The sequence below is a fragment of the Lemur catta genome, chromosome 1 (genome assembly GCF_020740605.2).
Source record: "Lemur catta isolate mLemCat1 chromosome 1, mLemCat1.pri, whole genome shotgun sequence".
Taxonomy (NCBI): Eukaryota; Metazoa; Chordata; class Mammalia; order Primates; family Lemuridae; genus Lemur; species Lemur catta.
This window is the reverse complement of record NC_059128.1, coordinates 148,751,323-148,770,176: the sequence shown is the minus strand read 5'-3', so window position 1 is coordinate 148,770,176 and position 18,854 is coordinate 148,751,323. Positions and strand designations below refer to the sequence as shown.

At 40.3% G+C, this 18,854-nt stretch overlaps 1 protein-coding gene and 1 non-coding gene across 2 annotated transcripts in view; both read right to left on the bottom strand.

The window, feature by feature from the left end:
* The window catches only part of GLB1 (galactosidase beta 1), an 85,455-nt gene that overhangs the window by 28,704 nt on the left and 37,897 nt on the right, over positions 1 to 18,854 (bottom strand). The window contains exon 10 of the mRNA XM_045537423.1: positions 17,580 to 17,692. Within this exon, the coding sequence (XP_045393379.1) occupies positions 17,580 to 17,692 (113 nt within the window). The remainder of the gene's footprint in view (positions 1 to 17,579; positions 17,693 to 18,854) is intronic.
* On the bottom strand, positions 786 to 925 carry LOC123631045. Its single transcript, XR_006732929.1, has one exon. It is a non-coding gene; the product is annotated as a U4 spliceosomal RNA (small nuclear RNA).

Genomic DNA, 18,854 nt, shown 5'->3' with positions numbered 1-18,854 from the left:
TCCCCTCTGCACTTGATATTCTGAGACTTTCCTTCAGTATTCTCCTGGCTTTCCGCTCCCGTTTCTGGGATGTCATGGCTTCCTCATCTCAGTGGAGCACAATCTCCAGTAACTTCCTAACAACTGGTATGTGAGAGGTAAACTTCCTCAATCTCCAAATGTTTATCCAAACTAGTTTATCTAATTTGGATGGGTATTGAATTCTATGTTGAGGCCAGGAGTGGTGGCTCACGACTGTAACCCCAGTGCTTTGGGAGGCCAAGGTGGGAGGATTGCTTGAGGCCAGGAGTTTGAAACCAGCCTAGGCAACATAGAGAGACCTACCTCTACAAAAAAAAGAAAAAAAATAGCTGGGTATAGTGGTTTGCACCTCTAGTTCCAGTTACTCAGGAGGCTGAGACAGGAGAATGACTTGAGCCCAGGAGTTTGAGGTTGCAGTGCGCTATGATGATGCCACTGCGCTCCAGCCTGGGTGACAGAGCAAGACCGTCTCTAAAAAAAAGAATTCTATGTTGGCAATCATCTCCCCTCACAATGTCAAAGGTAGTATTCTATTTTCTTCTATCATCGAGTGTGGCTCATGCCAACTTCACTCTTGATGCTTTGAAAGGGCCTGGCTTTTTCTCTCTAGAACCATATATCTTCTTTTTTCTCAATGTCCTAAGATTTTCCAACAATGCTCCTGGGGCTCCTGGATACGGCTTTTTTCTGCATGCATTATGCTGAGCAACTCAGAGATCTCTTTCAATTTTGGGAAAATTCTGTATTTTTTTTTTTTAACTCAGTCCCCATAGGGACCATCATAATTGCCAATGGTGACTATATTGCAAGTCGTCATGGTGGGGTACTGGGAAAAGTTTTCAATTAGCAATAATCACACCTCAGATAAACCTCACTGGCTACAACACTGTCACTGTGCAAAGCTTATATTGTTTCTTTAATATTTTTTCCTTTCTTATAAGTAACAAGTTGGAAATTCTAGACTATTTGTCTACATCTCTTATTTCTTTTCTCCTATTTCCATCTCTGTATTCTGGTTCTAACTTCTAGGAGATTAGTCTGACTTTCTTTCTTTTTTTTTTTTTTTTTGAGACAGAGTCTCTGTTGCCCCGGCTAGAGTGAGTGCCATGGCGTCAGCCTAGCTCACAGCAACCTCAAACTCCTGGGCTCCAGCGATCCTCCTGCCTCAGCCTCCCGAGTAGCTGGGACTACAGGCATGTGCCACCATGCCCGGCTAATTTTTTCTATATATATATATATATATATATGTTTTAGCTGTCCATATAATTTCTTTTCTATTTTTAGTAGAGATGGGGTCTTGCTCTTGCTCAGGCTGGTCTCGAACTCCTGACCTGGAGCGATCCACCTGCCTCGGCCTCCCAGAGTGCTAGGATTACAGGTGTGAGCCACCAAGCCCGGCCTAGTCTGACTTTCTAAGAACTCTTTCTTGTTCTCTAGTGGCTCCTTTTTCAAGGTATCCTGTTCTTATTTTATGGATGATTACCTTCTCAAATCTCTCTGAAGGATATAAATTTGAGAGGTTTTTCTTTGTTTTGCTTAAGATCTCTTCAGTGCCCTGAATTCTCAGTTGCCTCTACGGTCATTTTTCTGTTCATTTCATCCTGGTCTTTCTCTTTCCCATTGCAGGTTTTATAGTTGTCCCCAAATGTCCTGGCCATCCGTGGTGTCCATCATGTTTAATGGTAATGCAAATGAACGTACCAGCATCTACACGACCATCTCTCTGCCACATCCTGTTCTGTGGACGGGAGCAAGGCTTGCTCCCTGGGGATTTTGTTTTAGGGTGATTTGACAAAGTCAGATGTAATGTGGAAAATCTTCACTTTAGGGCTGTTTACTTAAAAAAAAATTTTTTTTAAAGAAAAAAAAACCCTTTTTTCTCAGGAGAAATTAGTGGGGGAAAAATCTGCTTATTTTCTGACTGGTAGAATGCCTCAGTGATGAACAGTGGGAGATGGTGAAGGGGCAGAAGAGCTGACAGGAAATGCATAGTTCACCTTCCCATTTCCAGCTCTATTTCATTCCCGTCCTTTGCCACTCCTGTACTTCCAGGACCCTGGTTCTCCAGGGCTCACTGAGACCCATCTGCTCTACTCCCTGTTCCTATAACCCACTCCCACACTCACTGGGGATCAAGATTTTCTCATCGTACGTCCTCAGTCACCACTCCTCCACTGCCTTTCATTTTCCAGAAATCTTTTGAAATCTCTCACGCAAGGACAGCTCCTCTCTCGTTGGCTTCACTTAAAAAAAGATTCCTCTCTTATTTTATTTTATTTTTTTTTTTGTGAGACAGAGTCTTGCTCTGTTGCCGAGGCTAGAATGCACTGGCCTCATCATGGCTCACAGCAACCTCAAACTCCTGGGCTCAAGTGATCCTTCCATTTCAGCCTCCCTGGTAGCTGGGACTATAGGCATGTACTATCCATGCTCAGCTAATTTTTCTATTTTTTACAGAGATGAGGTCTTGGTCTTACTCAGGCTAGTCTCAAACTCTTGGCCTCAAGCAATGTGCCCACCTCAGCCTCCCGAAGTACTAGGATTACAGGTGTGAGCCACTGTGCTGGCCCCTTTCTTATCATTTAGTATGATTTTGGAAGAGAGAGAAGATAAATACATGGTCAGTCAGCTATCTTGTACTGGAAAGTCCTTTGTATTCCTAAAATTCTATGAGTCTGTATTTCTGTGAAATTTTAAAAAGATAATATGAAAAGAGATGAATGTGAGGTCAAAGAGTTACTGTTGATCTTAGAGCAACATGCTGTAAGATCTCTCTTCGCAGCTTTACCAGAAGTCTAGACCATATCCCTTCTCCTTTTGGACATTGACCCATCCCTGCCTCTTTCACCCCACATTCTGGCCAATAAAACCAGAAAACACAAGTTCACAGACAGCAACCTGAGAGCAGTATGATTTGTTTTCTGAAGTCTTCTGTCTACTTGCACATCACAGTGACCACGTCCTATCTAACGCCTAAAGTCAGAGTGGATTCCAACTGAACTAGCACTACCATCTCTTCTACCACATTAGAAGAAAAAGTCATTGCATAGACATTCAACCTACATTCAGCTCACTTTGATGCAGTGCTCAGGTGCCAGGTCTGTCATCTCACTTACCACTCACAAAGGCCCTCACATCTAGTTATTATTAACACATTTCCTCTTTAGAGAGATGTGATTGAGGAACTTGCTCAAGATGAAGATGACGATGAACGAAGGAGCTGGTACTGTGACCCCAGGTCTATGGTTATCTTCACTGCTCCTTCCTGCCTCCTTATTGTTGTAATAATAAAAGAATTCAAAGTATCTTCACCCGTAGTTCCAAACAGAAAACCCCACAAAACCTCTTCTCTTCCAGTTTTCCTCCTAGACCTTCCCCCCTTAGGCACACACGTAACATAAATTTAAGAGATAATTTAATCATTTGCTACTGCTGCTTACCAAAGGCACTTTTAGCATGGCCAAACGTTGATCAATAATTTTATTCATTGTAAATGACAGTGATCCAAATGGATAAGGCAGAATTTATATAACTATCCTATGTCAGGGGCTGAATTATTTACAATTTGGGCATTACAAATATTGGTGCAATGAACAACTTCATGTCTATAACATTAACCTTCTTTAAAACTTTTATGTTATAAAATAAAGTCCCAAGTGTGGGGATGACTAGGTCAAAGGATATGAGTATTTTATATGACTCTTAAAATAGTGTGTGCCCAAGTTTTCACCAAATATCTATACTCATATATGTCCTTTATCCAATTTTCTATTTGGATCTCAATATTTTAATCAGAGGCATTAGCTCATTATAATATAGATATTAACCTTCCCTCTATCTATCTCACTTGCTATAACTTTCTGTCTTTTCAGTTTAATTTTAGTGATTTTTCATTGATACTAGTTTATCATATAATAAAATTCTCATCTGTATCGAGCTAATTAATGTTTCAGAAAAGAAATTGACAAATAAACCAAAATGCTATATTTCTGAATCTTTACTTCTCTGTAATAATTTGTGCTTCAATCATAGTTTTCAGACCAATCATAAATGTTGCTTCTCATCATACTTATTTAGCTGGACAAAGTCCCCATGGGGAGCTGCTCTTTCCCCTGCGGAATCCACTAGATTCCACGGTGACCAGTTTTTCCTTCACTGAGACCTCTAATGATTTCATTCACTCATCCAACAAACTCTTATTAAGAAACTACTTTTTTGTGCCAGGTCCTGTGCTTGGTACTGGAGATAGAAACAGCTCCTAGTATGGAAGGTCAGAAATACATGTAAACAAGGTATATGAACACACTATGAACAGTGGTGTATTAAAGATTTCCACACTATAAGACAGTGATAGAAACAAAATGTGACAACTCTACTGAGAGATGGCTCAAAGAAGAGAAGACTCCCCAGAGAAGGTAACTGAGGTATTGCTTCGTGTTCCAGGTGGATAAAGGCAGAGAAAATAGTCTGTGCAGTGATCAGGAGGTAGAAACAGCACTGTCCTGTCCACAGAATTTTATGTAGCTCCATTTTAAAGCCAGAGAGCCAAGTATAAGAAAGGAAGAATTGAAAGATGAAGCTGGAAAAATATAGGGGCCAAGTCATGGAGGGCATCTGCCCAGATCAGTGTTTTAGAGAAATCAGTCTGGAAGATGGATTAGAAAATCCAAATCCATAGGATGAAGAAACCAGTGTTACAAGTGCACAGGTGGCACTTTAAAAGACTATCCAACATTCATTAAGTAATATTCCCTTTCTCATCTTTCATTATTAGACATACAACACTGTGTCCCCACCAGCACCATGGATCAGTTAGAGATAGCTGGTGTCTGCCCACTGAGCCAGTGTCATTCCAGTCATAAACAAAGGACAGTCAGCCGGTGTAGACTGACCCTAGGTCAAGTTCCAAACTTCATTAAGCTTTTGAAGTACTGAAAGTCACTGTGGGTATTCTCCCATGCCACTCTCCCACCCAGCCCCAGTTACCACCTTTGGGAATCCCAGAATCCACTATAATTTTCAAGGTCCTCAACTACCACTTGATTAATTTCTGCAGCATGACCCGCCTCCAAAAAGCCAGCCACACTTGATGGAATCCCTATGAAGAATGGGAACAAGACTCTTCAAATGGGTCTTAAAGTTATTTGAAAGCATATAAAAATAAAGTCGCCACCGCTCATCTCAGGAATCTGTAGGGAGGAGGAGGGTGCTGCCCTGTAGTTTTATGGTTCGAGGTCAAAGTGTTAACCATGTCTGGTTGAGTTTTACCCACACCAAAGAAACTACCTTAGAAAATGCAAATGTCACGAGCTTTGTCATGCCTTGACGATTCATATGAAAAGAGCTCCCTGGAGCCTTCACCACTGAGCACCGGCCTGTACCACCTGCTGGGAAGTTATTCCAGGAGTCCCATCAGTGAAAGACAACGTCCATCACCTCCTAACGTACTCTTGAGATTGATTAAGAAGGAGACAGATTCCATTTTTTAAGTCTTTGATAAAGGAAGGAGGCAAGTAAAGCTACATATGGGGATATTTACCATCTAATTTCCCTTCCTTAATGTAAGCAAATGTTTCAAATACCACTTAACAAATCAGCCCCAAACTTTTTCACACCAGAGACGGGACCACGGAAGACAATTTTTCCACGGACTGGGGTGGGGGGTGGGGCGGGGGAGGGATGGTTTCGAAATGATTCAATTGCATTACATTTATTGTGTACTTTATTTCTATTATTATTACCTTGTCATTTGCCACTCACCGATAGGGTTTTTTTTTTTTTTTTTTGAGACAGAGTCTCGCTCTGTTGCCCCGGCTAGAGTGCTGTGGCATCAGCCTAGCTTACAGCAACTTCAAACTCCTGGGCTGAAGCAATCCTCCTGCCTCAGCCTCCCGAGTAGCTGGGAATACAGGCATGCATTACCACGCTCGGCTAATTTTTTCTAATTTTTTCTATTTTTAGAAGAGATGGGGTCTTACTCTTGCTCAGGGTAGTCTCGAACTCCTGACGTCAAGTGATCCTCCCGCTTCGGCCTCCCAGAGTGCTAGGATTACAAGTGTGAGCCACTGTGCCCAGCCACTGATAGGGTTTTGATATGCGTCTGCAAGCAATTGATTTATTATGGTCTCTGTGCAGTCAAACCTCTCTGCTAATGATGATCTGTATTTGCAACTGCTCCCCAGTGCTAGCATCACCGTCTCAGCTCCACCTCAGATCATCAGGCATTAGATTCTCATAAGGAGCATGCAATCTAGATCCCTGGCATGCAGTTTATAGTAGGATTCGCGCTCCTAGGAGAATCTAATGCCATCAACTGATCTGACAGGAGGAAGAGCTCAGGCAGTGACACAGGCAATGGGGAGTGGCTGTAAATACAGATGAAGCTTCACTGGCTTGCCCGCTGCTCACCTCCTGCTGTGTGGCCCAGATCCTAACAGGCCACAGGCCGGTACCAGCCCTCCGCCTGGGGGTTGGGGACTACAGAGCTAAATGAATGTCTACAAAATTTTATAAGAAAAAGCCCACTAAATCTTTTAAAGTAGTTCATTTCTCTCTTCCAAATCTGAAATGTCAAAAAAAAAAAAAAAAGGAGGTCAGGCACAGTGGCTCACGCCTGTAATCCCAGCACATTGGGAGGCCAAGACAGAAGGATCACTTGAGGCCAGGAGTTCAAGACCAGCCTGGGCAACACAGTGAGACCCCATCACTACAAAAAACATTTTTAAAAATTAGCAGGGCGTGTTGGTGCATGCCTGTAGTCCCAGCTATTCAGGAGGCTGAGGCAGGAGGATTGCTTGAGCCCAGGAGTTGGAGGTTGCAATGAACTATGATTATAGGCTTCCTGCACTCCAGCCCAGGTGAGAGAGTGAGACTCTGTGAAGGAAGGATGGAAGGAAGGAAGGGGAAAGAAAGAAAAGAAAGGAAGGAAGGAAGGGAGGGAGGGAAAGAAAGAAAGGTAGTGAGGGAGGGAAAGAAAAAAAAGAAAGGAAAGAAAGGAAAGGAAAGAAACAAAAGAAAGGAAAGAAAGAAAGAAGAAAAGAAGGAAGGAAGAAAAGAAAGAAAAAGAAGGAAAAAGATGACTACATGTTAAGCTGCAATCTATCATAAGCTACTAAATTACATTCATTTCTAAAGAGTCCATCTCCTTCATGGATTCATCTTACTCTGACCACTGGTTAAGCGCTTGGGACCCCGGGATTTGTCCCTTGCTTGGCCCACTGCCCTCCTCACTGCAATCTCTACCTCTCCCTGGCCTTTCACCTCCATCAATGCTCCCTGCAGCATCTCACTCTTAAGTGCTGGTACTTGCTGATCAGATACCTCCACCTGGATATCCCCAGAGGCATCCTGAGCTGAACAAGCCCACAGTGACCTTGCTTCCCTCTCCCTGCCTATGCTCCTCCTCTGCAATCCTCTATCTTAGCTGCTGACACCAGTATCCACCTAATTATCCAACTAAGGTTGCAACCAGGACAGATCAACACTCCTCACTCTTTCTCACACCTGCATTCAGTTGATCACCTAGTCCTACCAATCTTAACTCCTAAATATTTTTCAAATCTCTTGCTTCCTCCCCACTCCCTGCCGCCCCTGCCATCATCTCAGGCAGGTTACTGCAGCAGCCGCCTGACTTATCTTCTGCATCCAGAAATGCCCCAAGGGAAGGATCCTAGTGCTGCATTTATATTGGCATATGTTTTCCTAAATTTGGAAAAGTAATTAATTTGACCACAACAGGCTAAGACCCTTGTCTCTTTCTGCTCCCGCTTCCTGGTGTCACATGTCCTCATAGGCTTTACACTACAGGCATCTTTGGGATCTACCTGAAGAGCAGTTGAGGTGAAGATTTATTTAATTTGTGTGTAGGAGGATATATTTATGTGGCTCACTGCTGCCTCTATGAGCAGGTAAGTTATTGCTAATGGATTATTCCTAACTCCCAATGTGCAGACTCACTTAGCAGCACAGAGCAACACAATCATGCCCTGAGACACCCAGCCCCAGAAGTCTGTGGGTTGTGGAGGAGAAACAAGGTTTGAAATGTATGGGGCCAGACCTGTCTGTGGAAATTTCTTCCAAATATTACAGCTCACATATGAAAGAACTTGAGAGGTCTTTTCCTAATTTTGGGTAACAATCCTAAACATTTATATAATGTTATCAATAACAAAATGTGAAGTTTTTCTTTTTTTAACTATCAATATTAAACAAATTTCAATCGGCCATGCTAAAGTGAAAGATTTCTAGTCTCTCTAGAAAAAACATTACCGACATTGTTGCCACCTGAAGAGACAATAAAACAGCTACGAGAAGGTAGGGAAAGAAGGACGGCAGAGGTGTTTTCAAGCAGTTAATAAATCCAAGGTATGTTTTTTTAAAAAAAAATTGTGATGTTTGTGATATTGTAATAGTGTGATGACTTTAATCTTTTAAACTTTTCATTATGGACTGAATGTCTGTGCCCCCCCCAATTCATATGTTGAAATCCTACCCCCGATGTGACGTTATTACAATGTGGGGCCTTTGGGAGGGGATCAGCGCCTTATAAAACAGACCTCAGAGAGCTCTTTAGCTGTCTTTTCCCGTGTGAGGGAACGACTAGAAGTTGGCAGCCTGCAACTTGGACAAGTGCCCTCACCAGAACCTGACCCTGCTGTCACACTGATCTTGGATGACTTCCAGCCTCCAGAACTCTGAGAAATAAGTTTCTGTCGTTTATAAACTACCCAGTTCATGATACTTTGTTACAGCAGCTCAGACTAAGATACTTGTAATCTGTAATGATTTCTTTACTCACTGTAAATACACATTCATTTTTGTTGCCTCACCCAATAACCATTCTGAAATGCATATCTGACTATATCATTTTCTTCCTTAAAATATTTCAAAGGCACCTATTACCTATCACTCAAGCTCCCTAACATGGCATTTTCAATACCATTTATTTTCTTGGTAATGTAGGAGCTAATGTCACCTGTACCTTAGAAGAAAGTATGGGAGTGATGGTTTACACTAGAACAGTGAGAAGAAGAGACTATCAGGGGCAAAAAGAGAACTGGAGGTGGTTAAAGATCCAAGTGAGGTTGCAAGTACAAATCCCTGTCCCAGCCCATCCATACTGAGGTTTAAAATCCCCCTGCCTGGCTGTGGTGCTGGAACGTGACAGTCAGAATGGTCCCAGCAGTGGTCTGTAGAGCAGGCCCTCTTGAACAGCTGCATACAGAGGGATCAAGGGTGGTGGCATAAGACTATCACAGCCATCAGCCAGAAGAACCAGGGAAGGTAAGAAAAGTGTGAGGGGTTTCCAGGGAAGGTGAGGGCAGGAAATGGTAGCTAGAAGTCTGAAAGAATAAAAATGTAGGCTTATGATCAGGCAAAATATAAAGTGATATTTTATCCAACGAACCACATGTAACTGTTTTCCACATTAGGTACAGAACAGCTCACTATTTCAGAAAGAAAATTATTCTTTTTTGTTTGTTTGTTTTTAGAGTTAGGGTCTCACTCAGTCACCCAGGCTAGAGTGCAGTGGTGTCATCATAGCTCACTGTGACCTCCAACTTCTGGGTTCAAGGGATCCCCCAGCCTCAGCGCCTTGAGTAGTGGGACTACAGGTGCCATGCCTGGCTGATTTTTTAATTTTTTGTAGAGACAGTATCTTGCTATGTTACCCAGGCTGGTCTCAAACTCCTGGCCCCAAGCAATCCTCTTGCCTCTGCCTCCCAAAGTGTTGGGATTACAGGAGTAAGCTGCCATGCCCAGCCAGGAAAAATATTCTAAAAATAAACCTATCAGCAACTCCACTCCTAGATATACATCTAGAGGAATGGAAAGCAGAGACTTAACAGATACTTGTACCTTGATGTTCAATATAGCATTATCCAAATAACCAAAGATGGAAACAACCAAAATGTTCATCACCAGATGAATGAGATGAATAGATCATGAAAATGTGGTATACTGATACAATGGAATATTACTAAGCCATTAAAAGAGTGAAATTCTGATACATGCTATAACATGAGCCTTGAAAACACTGTGCTAAGTAAAATAAGCCAGACACAAAAGGATAAATATTATATGATTCCACTTATATGAAATATCTAAAGTGGGCAAATTCACAGAGACAGAAAGTAGACCAGAAATTACCAGAGGCTAGGGAGTCAGGGGAATGGGGAGTTATTGCTTAATGGCTACAGAGTTTCTGTCTGGGGTGAAGGAAAAGCTTTGAAACAACATTATGAATATAACTAATGCCACTGACTTTACAAAACTATGGTTAAAGTGGAAAATTCTATTTTATAAATATTCTACCACAATTAAGAAAACTAATAACATACCATTGTGTACTTTAAATGGGTGAACTGTATGGTATATGAATTATATCTCAACAAATCTGCTCTGACAATAAATAGATAAACCTGAAGTGGGATTTGTGAAATATAGCAAAAGCCTATAACAGGCATTATAGTCAAATCAGGAAAATCAGCAGTAGAGGAGACATCAAAAGTAAACACGGATCATTAACTCTAGTCTAGAAAACACTACAGGTGTGCATGCCACTCTGGAATGAGATGCCCCTTGAGCCTGGATACCAGATAAGAACTAATAGGATGGCAGAGGAATACCTCTGCTCGGATTTTCTTGGGAACAACTGAGCAATGCAACTGCTGCAGCTACTGAAGGAAACTGCCCACAGATGCTTTGAGGCCAAGTAGACACAACTTTCCAGAAAAGTATTTAACTCCAGTTTGAAAACTCAGAATGAGATAAGCAGACAAAAAGAATAGTAAAAATAGCTGCTATGCATTGTCCCCTGAGAAGAAGTGCTAACCCTATTGCACAGGTGTGGAGGCAGGGTACCTTGCCCACTGAGAGTACTGAAGTTGAGACTTAAGTCTTGTTCTGTCCCTCTCCAAAGCCTGTCCACTCTGTGGCTCTGCCCCTCACACAATACCAGGTGACTCTTCAAAAAAAAAAGTCTAAGATTGGTGAAAGAGGTATTAAATTGCATATTTTCCATTTATTTAAAACTTGCTTGAAAGCTGGTTCATTCCATTTGGAGGAACTCTTCAGTAAGAAGGGTGCTTAAAGATAAAAATTCAAATTTCTCTCTCTTCTGTGAGTCCCTCCACTGTAGGACCATGATATAGGTATATATATATATATATATTTTTTTTTTTTTTTGAGACAGAGTGTCACTCTGTTGCCCGGGCTAGAGTGCCGTAGTATCAGCCTAGCTCACAGCAACCTCAAACTCCTGGGCTCAAGCAATCCTCCTGCCTCAGCCTCCCAAGTAGCTGGGACTACAGGCATGAGCCACCATGCCTGGCTAATTTTTCTACATATATTTTTAGCTATCCATATAATTTCTTTCTATTTTTAGTAGAGACAGGGTCTCGCTCTTGCTCAGGCTGATCTCGAACTCCTGAGCTCAAACGATCCGCCTGCCTCGGCCTCCCAGAGTGCTAGGATTACAGGCGTGAGCCACCATGCCCAGCTGGACCGATATATTAATATTAATCACTCACTTCTAGCATTCAACACAGAAATGTAAGACTAATGCTAAATAAATATTTGTATAATGATCAAGCAGATGAGCCTATGGGTCTCAGAAAAATTATTTGTGCAAGGAGTTCCCTGTGCTCTGAATGTGCTTGTATTTGTGAATAACAAATTCTGGGGAGGTTTGAGGGAATCTCATAGGGGGCAAGTAAATCTCTGACACTAGCTTTTTATTGACAAACATTCCCATGGAAAACATCCAGAAACATTGGACAAGATAAAATATCTGTTTGAAGGCATCAGAAGACTACCAAAGCAGAAAGGAATTAAGTGGTTATAATTCCACAAAAACAAAACAAAAAAGCAGAAAATGCTATAACATGAGTCTGATATTTGGTACCAGTTTTCCCATCAAGGTATTTGTTAATTCACAAAGGCCAGCTGAGAGGCTGGAAGCTGATCACAACTTCTGGGAGTCATATGAGGCTGGGAATATAAAAATTGAATATCAGAGCTCATCAGAGAGGAAGAACCCTGGTGAACACTTCAGGCTCTCAGTTGAGATCCCTAAGAAACAGACCAGCCCGCACAAAGATAGAAGCCCAGTTGTTTCAAATTAGCTTAATCCTTGATTGCAATTAAGATGATCTGTCTCTACCCTAAGTGCCTGTTAGAAATAAAAGTAAATCTCCTTTGGAATAAAAAATATATAGCCTAAATTATCTCTTTTTATTTTATTAGCTTCTGAATGAGGAAACCCTCCTCCCCCTAACATACTGTAGACAACACTCTCTGATCAAAAACTAAGAGACAAAAAAAAAAAAAAAAAAACCAATGAAACAGACCCACAAAATATTATGGTATTGGAATAATCTGAAAAAAGCCTTAAAATAATGATGAGAAACATATGCAACAAGATTAAGAATTTCAGCAGAGAAGTGGAAACAATTTTTTAATCTAATGGAGGTTCTAGAACTGAATAATTTCAATAATTGAAATTAGGACTATAATATAGGTTTATCTTAGACACAGATAAAAGATTAGTAAACTAGAAGATAGGTCAGAAAAAAATCTAGACTATAGTACGGAGGAGGGGGAAAAAAGGATAGAAAAAAAATGGAACAGTTTAAAATATATATGGAACATAGTGAAAAGGTTTAATACACATATAATTGGTGTCCCAAAAGGCAAGGTGGAGAATGGGGTCAACATAACATTTGATGAGATAATGGTCAAGAATTTTCTAAAATCCACAAAAGAAATAATGTCATAGATTTAGGAAGCTCAAAAATCCTCAAACAAGATGTATGTAAGGAAAACTATGCTTAGGCACACAATAGGAAAATTTCTGAAAACTAAATTTGAAGAGAAAACCTTAAAAGCAGCTAGAGAAAAAATGACCTATTAGTATCAAAGGAGCAAAAATAACAGCTGATTTCTCAAAAGAAATGATGGAAGTCATACAACAGTAGAATGGTATCTTAAAAGTGCTGATAAAAAATAACTGCATAAACTGATTAAAAACATAAAAAATAACTCTAGGAATAGCTTAGATATACTATCTACCTAAGCCATTTTTAGATTCTTCACCCTCAGAAAATGTGTGAGATAATGTTTACTATATTGAACTACTAAGTTTTGGAATAATTTGTTACATAGCAATAGATAGGGTAGAAAACAAATCTCTCTTGAAAATTCATATCCACAATCATCCCTCAGATATATTCACAGCCAAAATTCATACTACTTCTGTAGTACAAAACCCTCAACCTAAGATTTTAAAATTTAAACTGTAGTGGTCTTTGGTACTGGCCAGAAGCAAATGCTAATTCTCTCTGGAAGAACACACCTTCACCCCAAATCTCAAATAATTCCTAAAGATAAAGATCCAAGAAACCGAACTCACTGTCAAAATCATAACACATACACACACACAAAGAAACAAGGTGTCATGTGGGAGAGCTCACAGAAACAACAAAAAGCAGAACGGGACACAGAAAGTCTTTGCATAGTAGCATTATCAAATGCAGACATATAACAGAAATACCTTTAATATGCTTAATAAGAATGTGGGTATATAATAGCAAGGGAATTTTAAAATATTCAAGTGGAATTAGAAATGCCAATGTGTACTTTGAGAATAAAAAATATAATTTAATAATTCAATGAAAAGGTTTAACCTCAGAATTTATAACTGCTACAGAGAAAACAACAGAATTGAAGAACATATCTGAAGATATTCTGAATGCCATGGAAAGAGAAAAAGAGACTGAGACATGGAGGCTAGAATCAGAAGGTCTAACAAACATCAAATAGGAGTTCCTGGAAAAAAAGGGAGAGAATATTAGAAACAGATATTTTTTTGTTTGAAAAAATAGAAACAAATATTTAAAGAGATAATGTCTTAAACTTTTCAGGACTAGTGAAAAAGATACCAAACCACAGATTTCTAAGTTCCAAAATTAAAGTAGGATAAATAAAAAGAAATTCACACTGAGATTCATCACACACAAACTACAACATCAAATATAAAGGGAAAATCTTTGAAGCTGCCCGAGAGGAAAGACAGAATACTTCAAAGGAGTGACAGAGTAGAGTTAACTGACTTCTCAAGAGGAACGATAGAAGGCAGAAGTCAGTACGCTCAGAGAAAACCGTCAGTCTAGAAAAACTGTGTTTTGAAAAAGCAGGTGAAAAAAATTTTTTCAGACAAAGAATAATTAAGGTAGTTTGCCCACTAACTAAAATTCTAAAGGATAAACCTCAGGAGAAGGAATGATCTCAGATGGAAAGATTGAACTGCGAGAAGGAATAATGGACAAAGAAAGTGTGGTACTAGGACAAAGGTCCTCGACTTTTGTCCCAAACTGTGAATTTGTATATCTAATGCCCCCTCTACATCTCCACCAGGACATATATTGGAAAAGTCAAACTTACCACATCCAAAAATGAACTTCTGATCTTCCCCCACATAAATGGCAACTCTATCCTTTGAGTTGCTCAGGTCGAACACCCAGAGATACCTTGATTCTACTCTCTTTCACACTCTACGTGAGAAAATTCTATTAGCTTTACTTTCATAGTATAGTCTCAATTCGACTAGTTCCTACTACCTTCATAGGCCACAAATCACCTCTCACCTAAATGGCTGCCAAAGCCTTCTAAGTGGTCTTCCTGCTCTATCCTCATCCTGCTTCCCAGAGTCTAGTTCCAACATAGCAGCTGGAATAATCCTTTATCTGCCCTGCTCAACTCTACAACAGATCCCCATTTCATTCAGAATAAAAGCCAACATCTCACAATGGTCTATAAGGCCCTGTGTGATCAGTTCCCCACTTATCTCTCTGACTTCATCCCCTACTTCCTCTTTCCCATGTTTACCAAGTTCCAGCCACACTGGCCTCCTTGTGAGTCTTTAAGAATGCCATGCACTTTCTCACCTCCTCACTGGGTGAACTCTGCCTGGAATGGAATGTTCTAGCCCTGGATAGCCCACATGGCTCTCTCACCACCTTAAAGTCTTTGTTCAAGTTTCACCTTTTCACGGAGGCCTAGATATACCAAGCAGCTAAAACCACACCTGACGCATAGAGGGGCACTTGGTACATATTTGTTAAATCATTTGTGAATAAATGAACCATGTGGGTAAAGTGAAACACTATCTAAAACCATTACAGTAATGCCTTATAGGTTTTATTTTTTAAAGAGAGCACTAAAGTACATGACGACTAAACCCAGAGAACTAAAATACATGACAATAGTAACATACACGTCAAGAGGGATGTAACTGGAGTTACAGTGAGTTAAAGAGGAATGTAATATGGAGGAGGTAATATGGAGGAAGTAAAGATACTGATAAATTTTAAACTTTTATTAAAACTGCATGTTAACTCCTTGAGAGACACAAGGAGTCCATATTGTATGAACTTATTTATAATATATGAAGTCCAGAGACAATCAAAACTAATCTATGGTGACAGAGGTCAGGATAGTGGTTAACTCAGGGGTGTGTGTGTGTGTTAATAACTACAAAGGAGCATGAGTGGGGCTTCTGGGGTGCTGTGTGTTGGTTACAGGGCTGTGTTCACTATGTCTAAATTCACTGATCTGTACATACTTATGAGTTAACTACTAAAAAAATTAAAATATTGTGGATAACTTCCAAACCAGAAGAGGGGGTTAAAGAAAAAAAAAAAAAAACCAAACAATCCAAAAGAAAATAAAGGCAAGAAAAAACAGAACAAGTAGACAAATAAAAATGATAAAACAAGATGATTGAAATTAATCTACATGTATCAAGAATTATGATGGCTAAGAATGAACAAATGTACCATTTAAAAGACAAAAAATTTCAAACTAGCTATTTTAAAAATTCAGCTTGTTTATACGGGACATATGTAAAGAAAACAAAGGATATAAAAAGGTTCAAATTAAAGCACTGAGAAACATAGACCAAATAAATATTAACCAAAAGAATGCAGTAAGCTATATTAATAACAGACAACAAAGACTTCAAGGCAAAAAGCATTATTAAAGGGCTATATAATCCCTCTACTATTAAATACTGAAGGATTTAATTCTCAATTTGCATACCCAATAACATAACCTCAACAACTGATAGAACCACAAGGAGACATACATGAGAACAACTCTCAACATATAATTGAATAAACTGTAAAAAATTAGGAAGCATATCAAAGACATCAATGGCACCATTAATAAGCTTAATCTAATGAACATGTATATAGAATATTATACCCAACAATTATAAAATATACATTCATTTCAAGCACACATTGACTATTTATTAATATTGGTATATGTCAGGCTCTAAGATTAGGCTCAACAAATTTCCAGGGATTGGTATCATACAGACTACATTCTCTAACCACAATGTAAATATGTTAGAAACCAACAATCTAGAAAAACACTTATTTTTAATAATTGCAAAACACACTTCTGAACATTTCAAGGGTCAAAGAGAAATCAAAATAGACATGCTTAGAAATAAACAATAATAAACATATTGCACATAAAAATTTATGAGATTGGCGCTATAGCAGAACTTGAAGGAAACGTACAACCTTGGATATTTATATTAGAAAAGAAGAAAGTCTGGATTAACAAGCTAAGCTTCAGATAAAGGGAGGAAATAATAAAGATCAGAACAGAAAGCTTTGAAACAGAGAAAAAATGTGCAAGAGAAACCTTGGGAGATGTTATTATAAATTCTGCAGAGATTAAACTCATAATAAAAAAATAAAATGAGCAACATTTTCACAATACATTTGAAAATTTGGATGAAATGGACAACTTTTAAGAGTAGTTAAGTCTAGATAGAATTTTTCTATTTGTTTAGAATATACCATAATACAAATTTTAATGCTTATGCTTAAAAATTAGACTATATGATACTTAAAAAAATCACCCCATTTATAGGCAGAAAACCTTTGTTTTTTAACTTCAAAACTCAGGTGACTGAGCAGAAAAACTGTGGGTTTTTCTTTGAACCCACAGCAGAGACAGGAAACCCCACCTGGGTGCGTTAGGTGCCCCAAAAGGTTACAATGCTAGCAGAATTAAGCATCTCAGGTGCAGGCCAGAAGGAAACAGCGATCACTTGCCCCAAATAGAAAATGAAGCATCACTGACAGCTCACACTTGCACCGTGCTTCACAGTGTTCTCAGATTTCTTTTTCCTACATACTTCAGCCTTTAAGTGGACATACGTTTTCTTACCTTTAAGACAAATAATAGTAATGCCTACTACTTATTGGACATTCATGTGTCAGAGACTGTCCTGGATGGCTCACATATGTTCTTTATAATCCTTATAATCAGGTGCTGTAGTCCCAGTTTTATAAATTAATAGATCAATAGAGTAACTTGCCCATAGGTAGGGCTAAGATGCAAAGCCAAGTCTAGCTGAGGCTCCCTCCATCCATCCTTTTAAACATGAAGGCTCCAGGGAAGAAGTTGTCTACAGAGCCACAACGAGTTCAAGGCAGGTTCTGTCCAAGACCAGCCCACCACGGCCCATAGGAAGCACCTACCTTCTGGATAACCTTTCGCAGAACAAAATACTTCTCAGTAAGGTCCCCAGCCTCGCTCAGGGGGGCATCATAGTCGTAGCTGGTGGGCTGTGCTGCATAGGGTGTGTTGGCCCCTAGGAGACAAAAACATGCACTAGTTACTACTACCTGGGACAGGTTCTTTGGGATGCATGGGCTCAGCACTGTGGAGAGAGAAAAATGAAGGACACAGTAAAACCAATTTTTGAGAGACATAGCTGTGGCCCTCAGGATGCAAGGTTTAGAGGAATAAGTTTCTTCCTACAGGTAGCATTTGCCAAGCACCTCAGAGTTTTCAAAGCACTTTTCCCATCCACTGTCTCTGTGGATGCTCACAGCCGTGATCCTAACAGATAACAGCCCACTGGACAAGCAGGGAATCCGAAGCTTCCCACAGAAATCCGCTAACATCTCACAACTGGTAACGGCAGGGCTTATGATATGACCCACAACTCTGACTCTTAGCTCCACAATCCCTGGTCTTTCTCATGTCCTGAAACTATGCAGTGGAGATAAGGTCAGGGGTGAAGACACAGGTGACTGGCCAACACTCAGCAGAAAAATGAGTGGTTATCAGACCAAAGTGGGAGATGACTGTGCACTGAGATTCAAACGCAGCCTTGAGGCCCCTGTAATACCTACAGAGTGTGGAGGGGCTGCGGTGGGCCTCTTGGAAGCCCTGTCAGGACAAAGGCACACACCCAGCATCCCAGCTGCGAGGGCTGCTGGCTGCTGACATCTCTGAGATGCGGACCTCTGCTGAGCTGCCTCACCCAAAGTCACAGCCTGTACCCAACAACTGACCAACACGCCTCAAATGGCCACCCCGGCTGCAGAGCTCCCTCGGGTCGGCTGAGGCCACTCGTGAAACTGCATCACAGCCCAACTTCTCCCTCTGCCTCCCACACAGTTATAGGTGTTGCTCTGGAGAGCACAGCCAGTAAACACCCTGCGTGGTAATCTCGGAGTCTGTTTCCCTGGGAACTTTACCTACAACAAAGACCAATGAATAGTGCCAGTACTGAAAAATGAAAACGACTAGAAAAGCAAACACCCCTGCAATCAATTATTGCCCAAGGGGCAGAGTCTGGACCAGAGGCTCCCAACCTTGTTGCAGACGATGTTCACAGGCATGAGGTTGTCTGCAATATTGGGCAATACTTGGAAAACTTAACTCTGTGTAAGAGTCATATAGAACACTTATTAAAACAAACTCCTAAGCCCCAGCCTGGAGATTCTGATTCAGCAGGTCTGGGG